Source organism: Saccoglossus kowalevskii, chromosome 5, assembly GCF_978046115.1.
Source record: "Saccoglossus kowalevskii chromosome 5, keSacKowa6.1, whole genome shotgun sequence".
NCBI classification, from domain to species: domain Eukaryota; kingdom Metazoa; phylum Hemichordata; class Enteropneusta; family Harrimaniidae; genus Saccoglossus; species Saccoglossus kowalevskii.
Window position 1 is genome coordinate 28,156,597 of NC_140645.1, and position 27,263 is coordinate 28,183,859.

Consider the following 27,263-nt stretch of genomic DNA (forward strand, 5'->3'; position numbering starts at 1 on the left):
TCAAACACATTGTTATATTTATTTCATAAACTATGTATTCAACATTCAGTAAAACAAATCAATTTCTCTTGCAAGATAGATCATCATCAAAAAATATTACAAACAAATCTGAGTATCAAATGGATGCTAATATTACGTTGTTCGCAATACGGGTGTAGTATCTAGCAATAGCAACAATTTTTCAAACAGAAACTTCACAATAATATAACGAATATTGTATTCAAATTCGTTGCATTTAGCATTGTGTTTTAGCTGAAATGTGTCTGAAATTTAAAAAACAAATGTACTTCAATTATATTTGATGACGTATTGGGGTATTCATAAATTGTCACAAAACAATATTTATACAGTTTCAGTGTCATATAAAAAATACACGTGTGCACTATTTTATTAGCTACGATTTTTTATGATGCATTATTATATAACTTAATAGTTTGGTTGGATAATCCACAAATGTCGACGCGTTCATGTTTTTCAAATATTCACCTAACACCATGTCGATTTTTTTTTTTTCAAAATGAAATTTAATTATATTATCAGTAAGGTTTTTATTGGTTAATATACCCACACCCCGTGAATTTCTTCATATCAGGATTACTTTATTCTCAGACGATGAACGACCAACACAATTATTATTGATATATTCATCTAAGCTCATGGACAAGCAATCCAAACGCATGTTGCATGGACCATTGGAACAAATTTTATTTTTGCGCTTCTGAAAGAAATAAGTATGTCAGTATTAATGTTCAATATTAAAATAAGAAAAAAAAACAAGTTACATCTGTGAGATAATATAACAGATGTCTCCGTACGAAAGTGTTTTTTTTTAAACACAGGTAACCTAATAACTTAGTGAACTAGTAAAAAAAATTAAATATTGCCCTCTAAAAATGTCATTCACTTATTACCATTGTCTCAAATAATTTATTAGTAAACGAATTTAACATAAAAATTCTTAACCGCTTTACCATACCCGATCGTGAAAGTAATTAACATACATTCACAATAGTTACATGATATAATTTGTTCCGTGCAAGAGAAAAAAAAAACATTCAGGGTGTACAGTTTGGCCCTGAACTGACTGATTCTCATATCATAGAAGATTCTCAGATAATGCTTTTTTTGCAATATCGTTACCCCCCATGACTTTAGCCACACCATGCAAACAGTTCAGGTGGTTACTAAACTAACCATGATAAAATGAAAAAAAGAACAGAAATAACAAAATTATCAAATCCCAGGTAGACAAAGCCATATAACATTCACCTATATAAATATGCATATTATGAACACAAACGCAACCCACAGTTTATACTAGTTCTTAACTAACATTAAATAAACAGTTGCTGCGTGGCAAATGCACACACGTTGCCAACAATAGACATAATCCAACATGAGTGACACTGTGCTGTGCAAATTTTTGGAATGTTTCGTATCAGAACCCCAGCTGTTTAAAGGTGGTGGACACAATTGGGTTGATGCAAACTAACCGTATTTGTTTTACGAAGGATACCCCCGGCATATGACTGATCAACTAATGAGAATACTAAACTTATTAATTAATGATTCCTTAATTTTTAAAAAATGAACCGCATGAATCCGTTTAGAATCATAATATTAATATCATGGTAACTGAAAGTAGCAATATATCTAAACAAAATTGACAGGGGAAAAATGCCATACAAGCTGCCATTGAAACATAATTAACACCGACATAATTAATCAAAATCGACGAAAAAAAAATGTTTTGCATGCATTAGAATCTCGTTTCAGAATATTATACAATTCGATAAATTGGCAACATCCAAGAAACACCGTTTTATATTTGTTTGTAACTATTAACTCGAAGATGACGGATAACCAATAAAACTAGTTACACAATAATCGCCCCAATAGAGAATATATTAATATGAAAGCGTCAAAGCATGTTTTAGGGTCAGCGTTTTTAAGATTACTAGTATATTACAATTTCAATTTGGGGGGGGGGTCAAAATAAACACTAGACAAAACGAATTACAAAATATTATATTACCCTATAGGCTACTCAGCGTTACTGTGCCTCACATAAACATACCCCCCTATCCCGAACCCAATCACCCCTCGCACGCTTCCCCGCATACACACACACACATACAGGTGTCCCATGAATTGTGGAGCCACCATTGGATTAACTTTTAATATAGTTGAATTAACTTTAAATATAGTTGCGATATGAACTCGATTAAAACGCGTTCCTATATAGGGTTGCGTTTTAATTGGAGTTTAATTAAACTCAATTACAATGCAATACAATGAAGAATTGCACTTCAATTAAAATTAATTAAACTAGAGTTGAATATCCCGTGACTGAACATAGAAATGTTTGCGAAGCTTCGGTTTAGTATCGGGGTAAGATATGATACAAATATATTAATATTAATATAAACTGAACCATACCTTCCCCGATACTAAACCTAAGTTTGGCAAACCTGACTTAAATTCGATTAAATATTAATATAAATTATGAAACATTGTGGAGGGCTCCACACACACACGAAATACTTAAGATCCATATGAAGTTTTTCAATGGAAATATGTGGTTAACATTGGGAGTTGAAATGGTTACCTATTTTGCATAGTTAGCAAAAACAAGAGGACGTTGGCAATATTAGCGTACAGAAAAATAATATACAGATATTGCAAAAACATGTGCTAAGAGCAGAGTTAGAGCAAAATAGTAGAAGTAAGGCTCGTCTGCAATACTTCATTGTCTAGATTAAATGTGGCAAAATTAGAGCAATTAATTTCTCATGATTTCGCTAACTCCGTACAAACAACGTGTCCAAAATGTGCTCAATTCCCGCCCAATGTGACTAATCACCACTGTACATTGACTGAACAATTTGTCAACAAAATTCGATAATATATATATATATATATATATATATATATATATATATATATATATATATATATATATATATATATATATATATATATATATATCGCTCAGCGTGATTGAGGTTGATAATTGTCACATTGGTGTTGTTTGCATTACTTACCACCATTTGCCTGAATCTTTTTCACAATTTTCACTATACCAAAAACTATCCCCCCAACAACGGCCGTTCCCCCAACTCCAACTCCAACGCCTATGCCTATTTTTGCATTGTTAGATAAACCTACAAAAATATAAAATGCACAACAATTTAATTAAGTTCAATGTCGATGTGGATACATAGTTCATCCCACAGATTTACAAAAGTTCAGTTAATGTAACAGTTTCTACTAATTTTATTTCATACCATGGTTTTAGCTCCGACACTTTATAATTATAATAACCTGAACGTAACCTATGGCGTGCACGTCAAGGTTGTCGTTCTCCGTATATTTTCAATACAAGCGTACGCGTACCCCGCATCACACAAACATGTGAAATATACAGATCACTCATAAATGTATCTAATTCGGTGGTCGATTTCAGCGTAAATGAACTTTCTACACAATATACACTCACCACTAGTGCAAGAATAAACTGTTTCTTTCGATGTTAACCAACCAAAGTCATTCGTTGCATTGCAAGTTACTGTCGTTTCTTCTTTATGCTGTAGTTGTAGTTCATTAGTTGTTATTTCAGCATCGTAGCTCCATATACAATGTGCTGGTGGGTTGGAGTTAATTTCAGCTGTTATCAACACTGGACAATTTGTTAACTGAAATGTTATATCAGTAGGCCCATCTGATAAACAAAAAATAAGCGTCATCGTCAACTACACTCTTGTAACTTTCGATCAAACACGTTTATTTTTTTCAATTTCGTTTGTGGTGATATGTGTTATTTCGATTTTAATTCATAATATATTCGAGGCACTAAACTTGACCACTCATTGAATCCGCCGTCGAATTATTACTATCGTAAATCGGCGGAAAATACAAAAACGAAACATAAATAACACTATCATGTGCACCATTTCAATCGTCAATTTTATAGGCGTTTTAGAAGAGTTGGCTATACAGTCATAGGCTTGCTTGCATTCTGTTGCGATTCCGATGAACAACTCTTGAAAATAAATATAAATTTCGTAAACGAGGGGTGAACGCGAAAGTCATGTGACCGCGAAATCCCAACAGACTTGCCATCACTGTAAGCTCCATCACATTATTACCGGCCAGATTCGGGCTTGTAAATTTTCATATACGTCAATACGGTAGGTGGAGCAGCCGAGTCACGGATCATAACAATAAACCGGACATCGCACGTGCCTGTGTTTACTTGTCTTGCGCTATGTTACCATGTTGTTGATGCCATGGAGGTAAAAAGAGATGTTGACGCCAACAAAATTGAGTAAAACAACCATCGTTTCTCCGAGAATGCACGAAATTATTTGTATTGTGTGCGGTCTTGACATCGTAAATGGCAGACGACAGGCGAAAATTCTTTAAACTCACCACATCGCCTGTAGTCGATACAAAACGGATCCATTTTGAAAGTCAGTGATTTTCCACTGCCTGTAGGCGCAGACACGAAAACGTCTAGGCCATCTGAGTAGGCCCCACGACCTCTCGCTGATATCGACAAAGGCTTTAGTATCCTTATACTTCCAAGGCTCGCTCCAAACATTCTCCTGATAATATTGCACGTGTTTTTTTAAAAATTCAATCTAAAATAAAATGCATATGCGATTCGGATATGAGAAAGTAGGTAAAGTTTTCAGGATCTAAGTTTATCCATAGAGGTATGGTTTCCGGAGTCTCGGTTAATCAGCTAATTAGCATATCTTCTGATTGGTTGAAACATATTTTACATGTCAATCATTATAAGCCCGAATCTGGCCGGTAATGTGAGGGCGCTTACACTGTTGGAATTTCGCAGTGACATGGCTTTCGCGTTCACCCCTCGTTTACGCAATTTGTATTTATTTTTCATGAATTCTTCATCGAAATCGTAACAGACTGCAAGCAAGTATAATACAGTCCCTGCAATCATATTTGCTGAAGTGGTTTTACTATCCATGTCTTTATTGTGAAGAAAGGTCTAGTATAAATATGTGCCTAGATATAATGAAATAAATTCGCGATATTGGTGCGTATACATCAAATTTTCACAACCTCATTCATTATAATAGGTTTCACAATTTTTTGGTATAACAAAATAAAGCACTTACACGTTACGTTTAGTGTTTTAAATGAACTTTCATATTCTCCAGTTATGAAGTTTCCTCCCCTACATTCTAGTTGTTTGTTATTATCCTCGGCAGTTACCATTAAAGATAAATTGCTCACTACATTGAAACTTGTGTCAAGATTCCCATCAGGCTGGACGGTGAAATTGTTTTCGTCAATAACCTCATTATTGAGAAGCCATGAAAGTTCGGGTTGTGGCCTTACATTTTCTATAGAGCAGGAAACTGTCAATGTCGTTTTCTCATTAATAGTAATATAATCTTCGGTAGCTTGTATCGCAATATTCGACTCTGATACAGGAACTGTGAAGGATGAACACACAATCGTCAAGATATTCATTATTGTCAATGTATATGAAGTGTCGTGCAAATGACGTTTTTTTTCTGTTTGTGCCTCCTGTGGTTTTTTCATCATCATGTTTCAAATGTGTGCGTGTTTTTTTCACAAATTGCCAAAAACATACACATAAAACAGTTACAGTATACAGCAATTATGTGGTATTACCCAGAGTATCTACATTATACTTTATTGAGAGGCTAGAATTACAAATTTGTAATTACAGTAATACAGGAGAGACGTTAAATGAGGTACGCATCTGTCAATAGTCCAGCTGTTTAGTCTGAATGCAATACTTTATATCATAAGTAGTGATTGGCAGCATTTGCATCTGAATCCGTATTCAATGCAATGAATTTTGATTCAAAACAAACTATAAAAAATAGGATATTCAAATTTACAATATATATTAATATCACAAAACATTTTGCAATTCGGTTTGAAGCTGTATGGACGGCCGATATATTTGATCACTATCATATAAAGGAGCTAACATTTTCGCAATTTATGTGGCTTCAATTTACATTCCAAAATAGTTTTAAACGAACAATGTGTTACAGCAATGAGATGATGTAAAAGTCACTTCTTGATTTGCATGAAACACAATAAATGAAGCAAATATTGTACATATGTTAAAACATATACTGAATTATCAAAATATGAACTGTCAAATGATTGAGTTATGTAAATAATGACCATCTAACAAGACCCTAGTATGTTAATGTATCCCTGTGACGTAGCAGATGTTGTTGATGCACATATGTTGAAACGCAGAATCAAACAATTAGCAAAATGTAGTTACCAGTGGTAAATGAAAGTTAACCGAAATACAACAAGAAAGAAAGCATTATGCAATTCCTTATTTGTAATATAAGACATAAATAAATCAACAAACTCCTTCGATTTTCAACTGTGAGATAACCTGTACACATTCATAAATAACTCTGTGAACTTAAATTCCATTAATGACGATTTGACAAAGGTTTCTGACTGGTGCAAAGCAAATAAACTTACGATGATCATCGCGATAAAAAACATTATATGACCTTTAAAACTCTTCCAAAACAAATTATTACACAAAGAAGCCTGCGAATAGACAGTTTGACTTTTAAGGTCGCTTGTGCGGTAACGTACCTTGGTGTGACAATTGGTTCGCCCTTGACTTTGTAATCACACATAGAAAAAATAAAACTATTTTCCCTAAAGTTGGTATAATTTCGCGCATCCATCAATACTGGACAATACATTATTACTACTTCACCTCACATATTGTGTTTTGACATTTAATTTTGATTGTTACGCAATATTCAATAATTCATCAGGATAATAATTAAGAGAATATTAAAGGCAACAGAACAACTAGAATATCAAACCTGTTCCAAAACTGTTGGACGCTTGGTATAAGTTCCTTGAACCAGAATTGGTGGATGAAACAATTGGTTGAAAAAATCCCTCATTTGCATGATAATATTCGTTAGAAATGGTAAATTCCTTTTTTTCTAAATTGACTGATTTTATCGGTAGAGCTTCAAAAAAATTGAACAATTGCTGCAACAGTGTTTTTGAAGACTGTAACCCCAGGTTGTCTGTAATATAATCCTAGAAATTTAGGAAATATAGAAGAGTATTTGGGTACTTGATATTTCTCCCGAAATGCTTTAATAATTTGTACCTAATTAGTAGGCACTGTGTGTGTACATGCGCAGTTTTAAATGAAACAAAATTTAACGCAATACAATCATGTGTAGAACTCTTTCCTGCAAGAAACTTGTCGGTTGATTTGTTTTAAAATAGCATTTTTTGTACAGAAATCGCTAAAATAATATCTAACCGTAAAAAGAACGTTGTTTTTGCGTTGACGTGTATGTTCTGCCCAGATCAGAAACCGCATCCCTGTCCACCTCCCGCCTTAAACATAAGTTGCCAGTTTATCGCTTATTTTTGGAACTATCAACGCATAGGCATAGGCACAATTACAAAATTTTTGCTCAGTTCTATCAGTGGGCTCCATGCATAACACCAGTAACTCGGCAAGTGCCGTTGACACGGTAAGGTCGGTAGACTTGCCCCCATCACCACCACTACAAACCTTTAACTGTTATACGAGCATCTACATAACCTGGATCTGGCGACCCGAAGAGATAACAACCCCATATTCCATTGTCGTCATCTAAGATACCAATTATCTGCAAGTTAAATTCTCCATCGGAAGCAAGGCCAGTTATTTTATACCTCGTAGAGTCTATTGTGTCCCTTAGAGTAGATACAATAACGTTATCCGGGTTTCTCCATTTTGGGGAACCGGAGTCCACCACACATGTCAATGTTACAGTCCCTCCTAAGCCTACCGTTGTATTCGTTGGACCTTCTGTAATATTTTGAGCACCGCCTATAGGTTTCAGAAAATAAAGAATTAAAGCTTAGAGTGATTCTATTTAATATGGAATTGGCAATTCAGAGAGGTGTAACTCATGTGATTTTTCCTTCAAAATTTGAATGGAAATCTTTCTCAACAACGTATACAACTTTCAGCAAATTAAATGCGTGTCGATAAAACATTACTATCACAGATCAGCTTGAACCTGAACTGTTACTCTGAAGGAAAGCTCTCAATTCTGGACAAGATCACAAAGTTTCGAAATAACAAAAAGCTCGATATGACTTTTGGTTTATCATATATTGTATCCCGTGACGTATAGTTATTTCCAAATAAAAACCTAGTAAACATTATTGCCAAGTAATCTTAGGGCTGCACGAAATTAGATCTAGGATATTGTGCCCTTGTTAGCATATACCAATTTTATATCATACACACTATTTGTAGATTATTGCCAAGTAATCTGAGGGGATGCATTAAAAACTAGCTAGAATGACAAAATATGAGGGGTGCACTAGGAAATAGTATATACTCCCATTCCACGGTCAAACAGACATTCATCACAAGATAAATTTACAGTGATGTAGAATTTATTATGAGACACAATAGTGTAAGTGGAAACTAATACATAGATTGTTTACCTTCAGAAAGTTCATGCAAATTCAAATGTCGGCATCTACTGCGCATATAGAGCATGGTATGCACTATGGAGATACCGGTTATGCATGTAAAACTGAATGATATCAAGTTTATAGCAAGATTCCGGCATGACAAATGATTAGTAATTTATTAATTTAATCCTTTCAATCAATCAATCAATCAAACAAATATTTTATTTTACCTAATAATGTACAATAACAATAATAATAATAAATATTATTCAGTTAATTTTTCTTTCATTTTTAACTTAAATAATTTCCTTGCGGAAATGTCCTTTATATACTGTCGTGGCTGGTTCCAGAGCTTAGGGCCATTATTTTTAATAGAACGTTGACCTACATTAATACGGTACTTTGGAATTATTAAATTTCCTTGGGTTTGAAACCCAGTATGATAAATTTTGGGTACATGCTGAAAGAGTTGGGAAATAGAATTAGGAAAATGTCCATGAATACTATCAAAAACGAAAAGGGCTAATTGGAACTGGTGTTGTTTGTATATGTCAAGGATTTTATAGCTGTTAAACAATCATGGGAGAGTATGTGAAAAAGGAGGTGAACCAGAAATAGTACGTACAATTCGTTTCTGAATAATTAGTATTGGTTGTAAATGAGTTTTATAGGCATTTCCCCAGGTTTCTAACACATATGAAGTATGTGGCAAAATAAATGAGTTATACAATAATAATAGAGTTGACCTTGGAACAATTTTTCTTAATTTATATATGATACCTGCTTTGACACTTATTTTGCTCATAACATGATCAATATGTTTTTTTTTTTTCAGTTTAAATTGGGGTCCAGCAGCACACCAACATATTTAGTACACTTTACCTCACTAATGCTTTGGTTTCTAATTGTCAAACTCCCAAAAGTCACTACTTTTGTATTTTACCTCTGAATAGTATATATTCTGTTTTGTTAGTATTTATTGTCAGTTTATTCCAGTCGCACCAGTCAACTATTTGATTTAACTTTTCATTAACATAGTGTAGATTAATACTGTTCCCAGATTGAAATGTATGAAATAGACTGGCGTCGTCTGCAAACAGACGGATGTCAAAGTACGCAGATGATAATGCTATATCATTAACATAAAAAAAGAAACAAAGTAGGACCAAGTACAGACCCTTGTGGAACACCGCATATTATTGGAAGCGAGTCTGATGTTACACCATTCACACTTACATGTTGTTCCTTTTTTTGTAAATAGCTCTCGATCAAGTCCAATGGTAGGCCTCGAATACCATATCCAGATAATTTTCTAAGTAAAATTGAGTGATTAACAGTGTCGAACGCTTTTCTAAGATCTACGAAAATTCCAAGAACTACATTCCCTTTATCAATTTCATCTAATACCTTTTGTGCTAGGTCTATAACAGAGAGTTTTGTACTATTTTTTTCTCTAAAGCCGTACTGCTTGGAATAAAATATATTGAATTTATTCAAATAAACAGTTAATTGTTTGTTGATTATTTTCTCGAATAATTTACTTAATTGGGGTACTGAGACAGGTCTATAATTACCAGGGTCAAAAGGAGTTCCCTTTTTAAAGATAGGGATAATCGTTGCTATTTTAGAGCATTTGGAAACGAACCAGAAGAGAGTGAAAGATTTATAATGTGAGAGAAGGGCTTAGAAATATACTCTGCTGCATGTATGAGTAGCTTAGCATTTATTTGGTCATAACCAACTGCCTTATTTTTATCTAACCCTCTCAATATATCTGACACTGAGCCGTGGTACCACACAAGAAAAATGAATTTGTCACATGTGCATTATAAGTGTCGAATGTACATGGTGAAATTTTGTTTGCAAGGTTCACCCCAACTCTGGTAAAAAAGTTATTGAACCCATTAAACACATAATTCCATCTTGGTCATTCAGTGTAGTCGTAACGTTGCTACTGGAGTAATGGACATCAATGTGGTCCGGTAATTTTGTTTTTGAATGTCCTCTTCCTAATACTGTAAAATGACTAATTTTCACTGGGTTTAAATTTCGCTGATTTACTGTTTCAGGCATATTCAGTGGGTTTTAAATTCACGGTTTTATCATTTAGATAATGTGTTCTATGCTAAATTTTACATATTCACTGGGTTTTAATTTAGCGCATTTTCCAGCAGCGAAATAAGCAAAATTAAAACCCAGTGAATAATTAACCCCTTTACAGTATTTCATTCATTATTTTCCAGGTTTTATCGGTTTTCCCATTATATTCAACAAACTGTTCTGAATAGAAATTACGTTTCGCATCTCTTAGAGCATTTGTCACATAATTTCTATAGCGTTTATATTTAGCCACGCTGTCCGCATTATAATTACATCTAACCATTTTTTTTATTCATTGCCCTTTTTAACTCTATAGCTAACCAGGGATTTTTGGGGATAGTGTGGGAACAAATTTGTTTGGCAATGAGAGGGGCATGTTTGTTACAAATATTCAAAAAAGTGCCAGAGAATGCGTCATATACATTATCAACATCGTTACTATTATACACATCGGACCAGTTCTGACTTTCGAGTTCATTTTTAAATTTGATTATATCAAGTTTGGAGTAGTCACGAAGTGATATTTTACCAGTTTCCGGAAAATACGTTTCTAAGTCTTGGAAAATTCCAAATATTGGTAGGTGATCGGATATTTCTACCTCTATTGTCCCTGTACTGACAAAGTTTGAATGAATATTTGTGAATAAATGATCAATTACACTATGAGAGATAGTTGTTATGCGTGTGGGTACATTTATAATTTGTAGCATGATAATGTGTGACAAAGATTTCTAACATGACTAGAGTTTAAATTGTTTAAATTTGTATTCAAGTCACCAACTAAGACACATTCGGAATTAATTGGTAAATTAAGTAACACTGAATGCTTCAAACTGTCAAAAAACTCAGCAACATTTGTGTTTGGTTTGACAATTACCAGCAACTTATTCCTACCAACATTAACATTTACCCACAATGTTTCAGCGTGTTGTACCTCGACATCAATCAAATTATAATTTAAAGAGGTGTGGATATAGGCCCCTACTCCACCACCCCTTTGATTTGTTCTGCCTTTTGTTTCTAATGAGTAATTATATAGATTGAACATATCTTTATTTTTGACTTGCCATACTTCAGAAAGTGCAATGACTTTAAATTTGAAGGGAATTGTATCATAAAATAATTTCAATTCATCAAAATTTTAGCTAGCGATCGTATATTTACATGAGTGATGGAAAACGCACCTTTCGGAATGTTTCCTGTGAGTTCAAGAAATGCATTGTAGGAATAAGTGTTGCAGCTGTCATAATGTGTGTCAAATTCCTCACTATTGGAATCCATTATCATCATTGAAATTTACAGCTTGAGAAAGAACTGATAATAAATATAGTAGTAATAACGAATTATCATACAGTATGCAATTACAATATGGAAGGAAATGAAATTCAGGACATAGCATTGTGACCTACCCATTATTAACAGTTCACGGTCACATGATGTTCAATTAATAATAATTTTTCGATATCCCGCTCAGTGTGGATTATGATGGACATTGCAGTGTTATCCTTTTTTACATATATGCGCCCATTATAAGTTCAGATACTGATAGTGTGCTTCCTTTCTTGCGCGGCTGACCCTTGATAACAGCTGACGTGACGATGGTCTTAGGTTTTCATTCACAAATATGTAGTTTGAACAACGGTATCCGATATCTTTTTGATCTATAAAATACTTGTTTTGTATTCAATCTCAAAACAGTTGCAGTTCTTTAGTGACCAGATACTTGAATCGAGTCAGCCATCTTAAGTACAAAGCAAATCAACTATATTTGCCATGATGTACAATCTACCAAAGTAGTGCCTGGACAATGCACATGTGTAATATGTATAAGTTTAAAGTGAATTGCTAAAGCCATGTATGAAAGACATTTGGGTGGAATAGAAAAGTAAATAGCCTCCAAAATAGTCTGGGATAAATGAGTATATAAATATTGTAGTTACTCAAAAGTCATTTTATTTGAAATATTTAAAAAGAAAAATGAATTACTGTACTTCACTTGGGAACTTGAAGGTATGATTCACAATCAACTCATATTTTTCATTCAACTCCTCAAACATCAATCTTGTATATTTCGTTTATAGAGTACACATGATTCAAGCAGAGAACAAACACAGCTGGTTGGCTTTACAAACAGCAATATGCAACTCCACAAATAAATAAACAAACATACTGTCCAGCTGTCAAAAAATAGGGGGCAAATGAGTGCAAGCCATAACTGTATCAAACTGAAAAATTAAATGACAGAGACACATAAAAATAATAAATATTGTCAGACACAGCATTTAGAGTGGTAATATTATGGTAGGAAGGTAGTTTTGATACAACTACCTCTTAAAGTACTGATTGCCCCATTAGGTTTATGATGAATTTTTTGTAGCTAATATAATAATAAGAAGTAGTCTATCTAAGTATAATAGGACCCCCGGAAATAATCTAAGAATGAATATTTGTGACATTTTAAGTTCGGGGGCAATGGAACCTAGTTTTTTTTTTTTTTTTTTATTATTATACAATTAACAATACATGAAAAGGAAACAGAACCAAAAGTACAACACAATCACAAATACAACAAATTATCAGAGTAAGGTAAAGTACATAAAATTTGACCTATTCGACTGGAAAATCACTCCATTTATTAACATGATGCTCCATAATATTTTTACGAGTTGCAATATATTTTTCAATTTTATAAATATTCAACACTAAATGTTTTAATACTATGAAACTGGGTAAGGTATCTTGACACCTAGCAGTGTATATAGCCCGTTTAGCAAGTAATATAACCTGATTTGTAATAGTACTAAAATTTCCATCCCCAAGTAGTAATTGATGTTTATCTGGAAGACTGTTTAGATTTAAAAATTTGCCCCAGTTATGAAATACTTTACCCCAAAGCTCCTTTGAATATTGGCAGTCTACAAATAAATGTAGTAAAGTTTCATCTGTTTTTTTACAAAAAGTACACAGGGGAGATGATGCATAAGCTGGGGACATTTTAAATAAAATAAAATTAATATATAGAATATTTCTCAAAATTTTACAATAAAATGCACGTGACTTGGATTGTATTGTAACCTTGTACGGAAGTGCATACAATTTTTTCCAGTCTAAAGTTATAGTAGGAAACAAATTTTGGTAGTATATTTCGCTTTTCGGGGGGGAAAATTTCCTTTTAACTAGTATTTGGGAAAATATTCTCGTAGACATTTTGCTAATAACTATAATTTTACCATCACTAGGAACACTTACCGGGAGAGTGGGTCTAACAACATAAGAACGTTTAATATGCCAAGTTTTCGGAATTGCATCCACAAGACCAAACCATTTTAAAAAAATTGTCGTGCCTTCCAAACGATTAACCAATAGATCCCAAGACAGAATTTTACCATTCTTATCATATAAATCCGTAATATAAACTATACCTATGTTATACAATTCCCTATAAAAGATAGATTTTCCTTGAATAATAATATTTTGATTGTTCCAAATAATCTCACTTGCGATTTCTTGACAATTTTCCGGGGGTTTATGTAAATTTACTGACGACCATGCATGAAGAACAGACTCATAAAAGGGTGGCAAGTTTATCGGTAACATTTCCCTATTAAAATTACACTGGAACAACAAATTTGCTCCACCTACCGAATTAAGATACCAATCAAAAACTTGTTTCCATGGATGGTAATTTTTATCAAAAAACTTTTTAACCCAATTTGCTTTTGCTCCAACACACATGCTCAATAAATCCGGCATAGCCAAACCCCCCTTTAACATATTACCAATCACAGTGTTTCTGGCGATCTTATCAGGACCGTTCCAGAGGAAATTATAAAACATCGAGTTGAGTTTAACTAATACTGATTTAGGAACGGAAATAAGGTTAAACGTATACAGTAATTTGGAAATAGCTAAGGATCTAATAACTTGTATTTTACCGAGTAAAGATAAATTACGACAAACCCAAAATTTTAAAAGCTTTCCAACTGACACAAGATATTTTTCACAATTCATTGAAGTCGCAAGATCATCGTTATATGAAAAATATATACCGACAATTTTAACACAATCTGAACACCATTTTAATTTTAAAGGTTCGTCTTTTCGGTGTCTCCAGCTACCTATCCACATTGCTTCCGTTTTATCCGCATTTATCCTCAGCCCAGATACAGTACTAAAACAGTCCAATTTGCTAAATAGTTCCGTAGCAGAAGCCAAGTCTCTAACAAAAGTGGTGAGATCATCTGCATAAGCAGTGTATTTCACTTGATTTGGACCAATCTGAATACCATTTATTTTATTATTTTCAGATATAGCATTTAGTAAAGGTTCCAAACTTAAAATAAACAAAGCAGGAGATAAAGGGTCACCTTGTCTTACACCTCGATTCATGTTAAAATACCCAGTTGAAAAGCCTTTGTTCATTACACAACTTGAGATATCAGAGTAGAAACAATGAATCCAGTTAATAAATGACTCCCCAAAATTATATTTCTTTAGAACAGCAAAAATGTATTGCCATTCCAAAGAGTCAAATGCCTTTTCAAAATCAATGCAAAATAAAATTCCAGGTATATTCCTGTCTTTTGTGTAGTTCATAAGGTCATCTATCAGACGTGCACAGTCACCTATATATCTACCTTTAACAAAAGCAGACTGGAGTTCAGAAATAAGGGAGGGTAATACTTTCTCTACTCTCAAGGCAACACATTTAGCCGCAATCTTATAATCCAAATTTAACAGCGATATGGGGCGCCAATTTTTAATGTATCTGAGGTCCTTTCCTTCTTTAGGGAGTAATGATATCACTGCCTGTCTTTGTGTAATTGATAATTTACCCACCTGATACCCATAATTCAATGCTTTTACCACACAGGGTCCCACCAAAGCCCAAAATGTTTTATAAAATTCGGCACTAAGACCATCATTCCCCGGTGTTTTATTATTTGGAATTTTTTGCAGAGCCTCGTAAGCTTCCTTCAATGTAATTGGACCCTCACACAAATTTTTTTCAGATTCTTTTAAATGGGGAAGTCTCAATGGGTTCAAAAATGTCTCAATGTTTGTATTATCAGTCACAACTTTTGATCGGAACAATTCTGAATAAAATTTCCCGATTTCTGATAAAATATTCTTTTCCCCATGTATTATATTTCCTGATATATCAATTAAATTATTTATCTCAATTTTAGTCTGGTTAGTCTTTTCTAGGCCTAAAAAATATTTTGAATTTTTTTCCCCAAATTCGTAGCAATCTGCTCTCGACCTAATTATACACCCTTCCGTTATATAGTCATATTCTTCTTCTAGTGATTTTCTTTTGCCTTCAAGCCTATCCAACAACTGTTCCGATGGATCCGAATTATATTCCAATTCCAAGGCTAGTATTTCAACATTTAGTTTCTGAATCTTCTTTCTTTTTTCTGCAGCTCTTTTCTTTAAATAGGTAATTGTAAGACCCCTTATACGAAATTTCATTAAATCCCAAATTAGAAGGGGATTTCTCAGATTGTTATATTTTTGTAACCATAATGGAAAATTGTATGTGATTTGTTCGATATACACGCTATCATTCACTAAACTAGAGTTAAATTTCCAATATGAGGGCCCTCGTTTTGATGTTTTTATTGAAATGGAGAGAGTTATTGCCAAATGATCGGACTTCAATCCTGGTTTCATTGAAGAAGATAATACAGAAGATTGCAATGATTCACTAATCAAAAAATAATCGATTCTACTCTGTATGAGTTCAGGTCTGTAACGACTCCATGTAAAGCAACGAGAGTTTGGGTTTTGTATACGCCAGATATCAATGAGGCTAAATTTTTCCATTAGTTTATTATACCAATCTAATGATCGCCGCCATACTCTTGGATTCCCCCCTTTACGATCCAAAACAATATCCAATGCATAATTATGGTCACCTCCCCAAATTATTTGAGTATCAGGGGTAATATTCATTTTGTGTAGATTTTTGTTAACGATGTTTAAAAAATTACAATGATCAAGTTCGTAATTCGGACCATATGTATTTATAATAAGAAAATTATTATCTTCAATGGTTATCCGAATAATTAGCAAACGACCCTCAGAATCCCTAATAACACTATTCACCTCGCATTCTATATTTCTAATAATTATTATGACACCCCTTGATCCCCCCGTCCCATGAGAAAATATCACATTACCTTTAATCTGTGAGCACCACAAATGATCATTTTTTTCTAGACTATGCGTTTCTTGAAGCAGAATAATATTAGCTTTCGAGTTCCTAATCCAGCTGAAAATTTTCATTCGCTTTTTATATCCCTGTAATCCCCGTACATTGAATGAGATAAAATTCAATTCTGGCATAAGTCACAATGATTACATATTTCATAAAAAAATACTCTGATAATAATACACAGACACCCACGAAACAAAAACAAACAAAACAAAAAGAGAAAAGCCCAAAGCATTAAAGAATAGAATGGGTTTAACTATCCATCCGCTAGGCAAAATTTAAACATAATACTGTAAAACAAACCAGCAGTGATAATAATTACACCCGTCCGGTAATTAATATAATAAAATCCATACAAAGCGAGGTCTGTATTTTTTCCCCAAAATCAAATCAGCAGTGGTAACAATGCACAGATAACGATTCTTAATTTAATTATTTTTCACATACAGCTTACCGTTAATAAATAAGCGACCATTACTGAAGTATGGTTTCTGTCCCGTTTTATACGCATTTTCCATTACTGATCTCAACCCACGCTTTAATTTATAATCGGCTTGGCAGTAATCTTCCGTCACGAATATGTTACCACGGAGACACGTTTTCGCCTTTTTGAACACTTCCAAACGCTGAGGCTTACGCAAAAACTTGACAATAATATGGCGAGCAGGTCTATTCGGATCCGCATTGGTAGTTGCCCGTTTAACTGTGGGGACTCTGTGAGCGTTTTCCAGCATATCTTTAGCATTTTCAAAACCACACTGATCACATAATATGTTGGCAATAGTTTGTAAACAGTTTTCGTTTTCAGCTTCTTTCACCCCTCCGAAACGTAAATTATAACTCCTTGAATATCTTTGTTGCCGTATACCATCTTCTCTAATCTCTTTATTTTCGGTTTTAAGGTGACAAATTTCTTCTTCCATCCTTCTAACTTTCTCCTCAAATGCTATTTTATCCTTGTTTAACTGCACAACACTGTCGTGCAGAAATTCCACAGACTTTTCAACTTCGGGCAGCTGTTTTTCAATCGTATCCACCCTGCTTGTAACACTAATCTGCTTATGTACGCCTTCTTCTATTTTTTTTTCTAAACGTTCAAACGCATTTCTCACAAATGTTTGAAAATCTTCATTATTTCCGACCTCAGTATCGTTGCTAGAAGCAGTAGTACTCACGCTGGCTTTGTCTTCACCGGCAACAGGTGGGGATGACCCACGTGGCACATTTACAGGACTGGTAATGAATGGCGTCAACGAACGTGCACCACTCAAATTTCGCAAATTTTTTCTTCTGCCTGGCATAATTCTTGCTAAAAGACAGCTTCGGGTATTTTCTGGTGTTATTCAGTGTCTATTGAAATACGCATTCGCTTACTGATATCACTGTTGGTACAGGTAAATGGTTAGCCAAACACGGAGGAGCACACAAGAGCTGCTCAAGCCTTCATGGTCATGCGCACCAATGGAACCTAGTTAGTATTACCCCGGGGTGCTATAGGAACTATATGTTACTGCAGGGGTGCAATAAGACCTAGGTTATATTGCAGAGGGTGCAGTGAGAACTAGGTTATATTGCAGAGGGTGCAATAAGAACTAGTACACTAGCACGCGACTTGATTAAATTGACACTTATATTTTAGTATTTTACAAATTAAATTATATTTGATTCCGTCGTTATTTTCATCTTTGTGTGATTTTGATGAACATTTGAATATGGCAAGTCACGTAACAAAATCGTCATTTTATCATTTCCATGGGATTTCAAAAATAGGTTGGCGTACTGCAATAATTTATTGTTTTTATAAGGAATGTCAAAATATCTAAATTGCATAGAGTACAGAATGCAGCAGCTTGGATTGTTCTGAAGAAAAGAAAATACGACCATATTACACCTGCTTTAATTTCTCTACACTGGCTTCCAGTAAAGGGACGAATTATATATAAAATGTTATTTTTAGTACGTAAGGCCCTCTAGGGCCAGTCCCGAAATATATTAACAAATTATTTTATTCACACGTGTCACTAAGATCATCTTCAAAGACTAGTAGTTTCAATGTAATGTTTAGTAACACATGGTGATAGTGCATTTGCTGTTTGTGACCAAGATGTGTGGAATGCCCCACAAAAATATGGAAAAATATTAATTAAGATACATTTGAAAACTGATTTGCTTAAGAAAGTAAATAATCTGTAATATTTTTTTCTTCATTATTATTAATATTATTATTTATTATTACGAACGGGTACACACAACACGCGATCCGATTAAACGAACACGTAATGTGGACTGGCGGAGACCACGGATTAATTGGTGCCTACTAGCGGGTGCGGGGGGCAATACGACTCGCGACCTGACCAAACGGACACGCATATATAGATAAGAGAGGACCACACATTAGATGGTATCTATGAGCGAGTAAATACGAGTGGATGGCATCTACGAGCAAGTGTATGCAGAACGTCTTCTGAATGCACTGCAACTCGGTATAGACTGGTGCAGCAACCATAAATGTTCCATAATAAATAATCCACCATAAATTTAATGATATATAAACCATAAATATACTATTCTATTTTCATTCAAGTTATTTATAATGTGTTAATGATATGTTCATGTAACATTCAATAGTGTGTAGATGAACATAAACTTCAAATTCGTCATTTTGGATTTTCACAAATAAATGCATCAAGGAGACAACATGAATGTTTGCTAGTGAATGGTCTTTTATTGCCACTCTCTTGTTGCTTTGTTGACTTTATTATATCACCACTGGTCACGTTATCCATTGTTCTGGCTGTTAATTTATTATTAGAACACAGCCAGAAAGTGTAGGTTATGAGATATAATTTCAATATAACTGAATGGGCAGTTTTTTCATCTTTAATGTCACATGATCTGTATCAAACTACTTGAATATTTTAATTGAGAAACTGATTCATACGTTCAGTGTAAACAAAGTCCTGCAATGGATCATTCCGATTGGTCGAGAAAAAGTCATGCCACACAAAATCTACACCACCACAAGTCCGCCTTACTCTTTCTTTGCTCCAAACAGTGCCTGTTTTCTAGTTGCTTTGTTTACAACAAAAGGACTTTTTTCATAATCAGTTGCTCGCACATGAGTAGAAAGTATAACTATCCACTTACTATTTTAAAATGTGACAACGTTTTTGCAGCAACAAACTGGTCACTATTCAACGATTTACAGATCAACGAGCTGTGTGCATGATTTGGTTACTCTACTGAATGAGCTAGGCATTTTATTTGTGCATGGGGGTATAAACAGGAGTTACAACTAGATTAAGCCACCGTCCCTCTATCATAGCTTATCGTAGGTGTGAATAATCTGTTTAACCGTACGCGGATAGAGACAAAAGATGGTCTGTCGTTGCCAGACCGGTGATAGAGGGTCTATGGTTTAAGCCTATTAAATTTATTTTGTTTCTAGTCGAGTTATCTTGTCTGTTTAAACGTCTTTTGATACTCTTAATAAATAAATAAACGCTGCTCGGACGGATAAATATGATATATAAAAGATAAAATTGTGATACTCTTGATCATTTCCGGCGCTAGCGTTCACGGCCCTCTTAACCAGGGCAGGCCTTTTTTCCGGTTGCTATGCGGTGTTTTACGAACATAAGAGTAATTTTACTTGCGCGATGTGTCTAGTAAGAATGCCATTTTATGACAAGTTTACTCATTTTTAAATTTTTGAAATCGGTCGACCAATCTAAGTTATGTTGTTTTTCCGTGAAATTTCGTGTTATTTTAACTGCTGTTTTCGCAGGGTTGCACCAAATTACCCACATAAGTATGTGTTAGTTAAAATTGAAGCATACTTTACGATCTTTGCAATGGTGCCAAAACTATGTCCCTTCAGAGAGCTCCGAGCATGTAGTAGGTGACGGAATCTTGAACTGTTTTCGAGTACGTCTTTTGCCATTATCGCGGTTTTGAGACAAAATATATCCTCTTCAATCACGACTGAATTGAAACAATCATCGACATTGACTTCCCAAACGCGTACACAACCTTCCAGCGATGCCATTTTAAACAATGACCTTTGGCCCGACGGTTTTCGATTATCCTAGAGGGCTCCCGAAGTACGTACGTCCATACATGGAGCTAAAAAAAGCTCCATGGTCCGTAATACTGACATCGGATACGTCAGCAATTCCTTCAAACTACGGTCAGTGTACCACGATTGAAAGTTAGATTTCAGCGAGTTCTTGAAAGGTTTGTTGACGGCAAGATTCAAGGGTTTGCAGCCGATCAGGCCGGAACAAATACAGTGGCGATGTTGTTGTCGTGTATTTTTTTTCAAAAAAATCTTTACTTGGCAAAATGGCTGCCGCGCTGAGTGTGAACTGCAGTAATAATAGCGATAACACTCGTTTTTAATGTGTGAATTAGGAACAGCTCTTTGTCTTTATTTTTCAGATTCTGTTTCAGACTATTGACAACACGTATCAATGAAAGGTCAAAGTTGAAATAACTTTTCTGCAATGAGAACGCCAATAATAAAATGCGCGAATTAGACGAAATTTGCTTTCACGCACAATTTTCATTGTGTGAAAATTTATCGTCCTACAGTATGTTATCTGTAGATATTTTTTGTTTACTGCTAGATTAACAAGCAAACATTATAATCACTGAGTAAACGGCGGAAACGATCATGGAACCTTTGATCTTAAACTCCTTCTGTTTATACTTCCTTGTTTTGTGGTTGCATGCAACACGTATAACTACGATACGTACATGATTCAGGTATGATTTTTACAGGGCGTTTGCCTGTTGTTTATTTATACAGATACATACACGCGTATGGTGTGACAAGAAACAACCCGCGGTGGATCTGCGAAGAAAACCCGCCTATAACTGTCCAGATTTCAAGATTACTTCGTTGAAGTACGTTGACCTGTTTGTTGAACAGTTGTTAACGACCCGTGTTGGGTCCCGGTAAACGTTTGAGCCGGAGTAAAGTTCAAACAAATTGAATGTTGACTCTGTTTGACTGTTACGCTTGAAATATGACACAACAACGAACAATCTCACTAAAACCTGATGTATTATACCGCGTAAATTTACTTATATTTTTTACATTTTATTTTATTTTCACCATACATTTTTATTATTTTGTAACTGTATTTAGTATTATTACTTACATTACATTTCGTATTACTTTAACTATCTGCACATACATCTGAACCAGTACATAATCTCAACGAGATCCCCGCCGACTGATTTAGTCAACCAATCGTGGACCTTCTTTTATGACCTACATTGTGACGTCACCGGTCAGAAACAGGTAAAAACACTCGAATAAATTGAGAGATTCCAAAACGATCGAGAAAAACATTTTTTGTACGTTTATCATTGTTAAATGCAATGTACATCAAGCTATGATTTTTTATAATTATATTGTGGCTTAAAAGGTTACAATTTTAATTACTAATAGGTAGTTATTTATTTTGCATGGTTACTCCGGGTGACGATTTTTGTCTACCGAATCAAGAACACCGGTACCCTTTGCGGTCGCTTGCACTGAAGACAATGTCATGTGATACACTTTTGATGGTCAAAACTGTCTGCAGCATTGAGGTTCTAGCTGTGAATGCTGATTCAAGCTGTTCATCAAAATCTATCACCTAATGTACATTAAATATTGAGATAATTTAGCTGATTTGGGTAGGAATAAAATATAAACAGATATATCTCGGTATTTGGGACACAATCATGGCAGTAATGTTTTTATTTTAGTTCTACATTTCAGCGGCTGTGATCAAACAAATTAGGGATTTGATTGTTACATTTTTTTGAATATGTAATAATCCAGCTGTTTACAGTTTTTTTTTAATTTTTATGATTTAGTATTTTTTTGCCATTCTAATTAAATCATTCCCAATGTTTGGTGTAAATATAAAACCTCAACAACAGCGAGTCGATGACTGAATTAATGAACCTTGGCTGGCGAAGATGTAGCAGGAAGTGTACATATTTGTTGGGAATATTAAAATATTCAATGTAATGACAATAATTATAATATATTGTGGAATCTCAGGTGTAAATACAATATATATGTAATTATTGAGTTGTACATTAATAGTGCGAGAATTGTAATGTAATAAATTGTTATACGACAGCGCAGTCCACTGACACTTATCCACGCCAATAAGGGTGAGATTTTCGCCGGAGTGGTGGTGTGAATTTTTTAAATAAAACCTAGTAATCTGAAACACAGTTTAATTACGGGTATTCAAATTCTCACTACCATTTCCTGGCGCAACTCGAACTTGTCACTGATAAATGGTGAAAATTACTAGACGTCTACATATATTGGCAAGAAAATGTACCTACATAGCCGAAATCAACAAATTGTCACCAATATCACTGACGTACTATCAAACTGAGAACAATGTTTGCTTCTCAGACTGCACCATTTTAAGATGTGAGTGAATGTACTAAAATTGCATTCAACCTAAAAGTCATCATGCTGTAAATCAAGTACGCAATAGGTGCATTCAAAATAAATAAATTCTTCATAAAGGAGAAATTTGACTTTTTTAGGGATTAAATATTTCCTGCTGGACAGAGCTTTGGTTAATGTCGGGTCATGTTTTGTGCAACTTAGAAGAAAATATGGTCAAGAACACGTCCGTAAATTAAAAATAAATTGTCAGTCGCAATAGCTAGTCAACTTTTGATTGCGATGATTGTTTCAAAATGAAACTCGCGCCACGCTACCTGATCTTGTATATTGAGCACGCTGTGTTTAAAAAAAACAAGGGAAAATAAAACTATAGCTCAAACTAAGACCCTATTTGAGCTACGTAGTGCAATTAAAGACATATAGCACAATATTGCAATGAACACGGTAAATAATTCAAAAACCGATCCGCCCGTCTGCTGTCAATGAAGGATACATGCATAAACACGGAAGACTCCATTCAATCTTCATCGGAAAGCGCAACAGCTCTCAGTCGTTATAGTTATGGGTTCGAATCCCTTCCTTGGCTTACTTTTTTTTCATAATTTGAGGAAGAACTCTGTCTTCCAGGACAACCCTAGACGTCGCACCTTGACTATAGCTGCACTGTTTTAAAACAGGTGTAATGTCTGATTTGCAGTAGCTGTTGGCAGCACGAGTTTCCTTCGTTCAGAACCTTCTAAAGCAACCTTAATATTTGAAACGACACCTTTCCGTATACTTGTAACATTAAGGACGTGGTGGAGTTATTTTCGTGAATTTTGCTTTTTTGTTATTACTTTTGTAAAGTTATTGGGCTCATAATTTTATCAAAATTAAAACTGAAACACATCTAGAATACCTTTTTTAAAAAAAAAATAAGAAAAAACTACTTGTATAACGGGATACTGTACACTTTGTTTTTGAGATAAAAGTCTGGACGCAAACTATAACATTGACTTATTGCGTAATTTGCATAATCCCTTCATGACGGAAACAGTGCATACTGAAGACGACGCGGTCATATCACCTCCGGCTTCTGATTATTGATCAATTACAAAAAAGAGGCCCCAACAGAAAAAAACCAAAACGCAGTTCAGAGGAAGCGAAACTTTACCTATAACAAAAACGCATTGCCGACAGTACAATGGGGTTCACACTTCAAGTTTGAGTATTCAAACCAAGAGGGTAAAATTTCGTCAGCAAAACATGATAAATTTCCATCTTCCAAAAAGTCAGGCAAACAATTTAATATCAACCGAAAATCTGTATTGGTCGGACGAGCAGTTGGGAGAGTTCGGCGAGGTTTGAAAAAGCTAGTGTCTTATGTGGGATTGCCGCCGGGCCACCCATCGACAAAGGTCCGTACAAGAACGCCGTTTTCGAAGTTGCGACGGAAGTCGAGTGTCTGCTAGAACAAGACAACACGTCGGATGTTGTTGAGTTAACTAGCACTAGGGGTTGGCATTTAGGCATGTAGACCTCTTTCTCCGGTTACTAGGCAAGCGTTTGTTTTACAGACCACGCTTTGCATGTAAACATGATTTGAATATATAATAAGGTGACGTCATTTATCTCTCTCACTGTTCAACGTTATGCAGGGCCGATGTGTACTGTAACAACTTCGCTTCTTTTTGGAGAACGAATACCGGCCCAAAACTTTATAGTTTTAGATTTTAATACTGCAAGGCTACTAAGTGACTCCATGATATGTGTTTTGTTATAAAAATCAGTCCATCTGATGCTTTAAATGTCCAAAATTAGCGCAACATGACAAATGTTTTGTTTTTTGGCGTTTTCAGGCAGAAGAAATCTGACGCCATAGAGGTCATTCAAGTGAATTGTGCGTCGTCAGAAATTGACCTACTTACATGAAATTCACACACATTGATAACGTATTGGCACAGAATAAAACCCATGAAGCATTTTTTGATAACTTCTTGCGATGAAAGATAAAAGGCTTTTAAATTCCTCGTCTATGGTGAAATAACAGGGAAAATGTAAATTGATGTCATTGTAAACATATAAGCAATCTACTTTCTAACACTCTCGAGGCAGTGACGGGGCTGATGCTGCCTTGATTTTTCAGCTTTCTTTTTTTACAAAACCCCTACGGTTTTTATACAAAACTCATTTTTATTCAAAATAAAACCTCTATGTTTACATAGTAATCACGTGACTAATTCATGGTACATGTCGCAGATAATTTTTTTCAAAAAGCCAGGAACAAGGGCTTCAAGAAAATATATAATTTGCTATGCTTCAAAACACTTTTCCTCATGAAAACAGTTTTTACTTTTTAGAGCATGATAACTCTACCGCATCCTTAATTAATGTTGTTTAGATTTTCCGCTCGCGTTACAAGATCATATTATCGCTTATATCAACAGGATTGCCACCATTCGTGATGCCGCAATACGGACGTAATTTCAGCATCGATACTTCTAATATCAAGCACTAATATATCTTTGATATCTTTCAAACAACACGTTACCATTTCTTCTAAGATCAATTTAATTGTCCAAATTATAGCATTTGCATTACCAGGGTGATTTAAGGAAGTGGTAAAGGTTATTGCTAATGCAATTGCATGGAACATTTCTGAGGTAACATATTCTTTAAATTCAACCAAGTTATGTAGTTTTAGAAAGCTTATTTTCAAAATAATATGAAATAAATATTCCAACAAAAAATGTAACCTCGTGTAATCACGTGATTATTGTGGAAATAGAGAAGTGTTATTTTCGAAGAAACTGAAATAATGCCACAGGAATGATGTTCGCGGTACTTAGAGATACTACAAAAAATTTAATTCAATTTCCAAGTTCGTCTACTGTTGCGTGACCTAGATTTTGACCTCATAACAATTTTTAAGAACTTCGTGTCAGAGTTCACAAAGGGGAGAGTTGTATCGTATTATAAGTCAAAGTGGTAGACAAACTATCTTTGCCAGATTTCATTAGCAGCTATCAGAGAATATCTATGCCGAAAATCACCGTCGTGGTGCAGCTGAGAGTTGCAATCAACTCTCAAGATTAACCTCAAATACCGATGTTTTCTTATGAGTGAATAATTCCAAAAAAAAACATGAAACACACTGTATCTCAGATTTACTCAAAATGTATTACCCTCTTAAACCATTGCTACAATTGTTTGTTTTTTTCAGTTGAATCCATGTTTCATATATTCTTATAAAAAATGTAGAAAAAAGTAAATTTGATATTTTCAAGCAAAAAAACCTCTACTACATCCTTAATTGACCTCATTATTGAGACGATAATGTATGTGATTTGATGTAAACAAATGAACAGCCTAATATTTAATGTTTTTCACATTTTGGGGCACTCCAATCATTGTGTAAAATCCGTGGTGCCCAGACAGTAAAGCACTTATCCTAGAAATACGGACTATCCCCTAATCGAAAAAATACTGTTGTTTTTATCCATACTGGCCGGGTAGAGTAGAGTAAAATTCACATTGTCACATCAAGCAGATGTTTGAGAGACAGCGCCACCATGTGTCAAACACTGATTCACTGGCAATGCTTGTAACAATAAATACAAAATAGCCGGCCTTTGCTCTGAATATCTACCATACGACTAAGCCATTGTATATGAGTATGTTTGTGTACATTTCGTTTCTAATACATTTCAAATTGTTACGTAAACGCTTAAATTAGACAAAATAGTAAGACAACCTAGTCTGTGAATACCACTAGATGCGATTCTACTATTGACAACTGTATATGATTTTGCGCTGACGAGTATAGATATATATTATTCAGATATACATTTATATCATTATATCTGCGATTCAATGTTATATGTGTGGTAATGATTGTAAACTACATACCTTTATACAATACCAAACTTATTGCAATAAACGAAAATTGTATGTACGCCATCAAATTTCTTCTTATATCAAGTAGTATAGAGAGCGTCGAATAATGCGTCGTCAAATGCACAGCCTAACTATAACAAATCTCGG

General features: G+C 34.5%; 1 protein-coding gene across 2 annotated transcripts; it reads right to left on the reverse strand.

The window, feature by feature from the left end:
• LOC102801687 (irregular chiasm C-roughest protein-like) lies at positions 1–27,263 on the reverse strand. Of its 2 annotated transcripts, XM_085499291.1 has the most exons (7): positions 27,129–27,263; positions 7,592–7,891; positions 6,876–7,088; positions 5,148–5,468; positions 3,500–3,721; positions 3,045–3,164; positions 1–718 (listed from the first exon to the last, which is right to left on the reverse strand). In XM_085499291.1, exons 1-7 carry the CDS (start codon positions 27,178–27,180, stop codon positions 705–707), a joined length of 1,242 nt encoding a protein of 413 aa, XP_085355417.1. In that variant the 5' UTR covers positions 27,181–27,263; the 3' UTR covers positions 1–704. The 2 variants fall into 2 exon arrangements, with proteins under 2 accessions (XP_085355417.1, XP_085355418.1); XM_085499292.1 differs by lacking the exon at positions 6,876–7,088.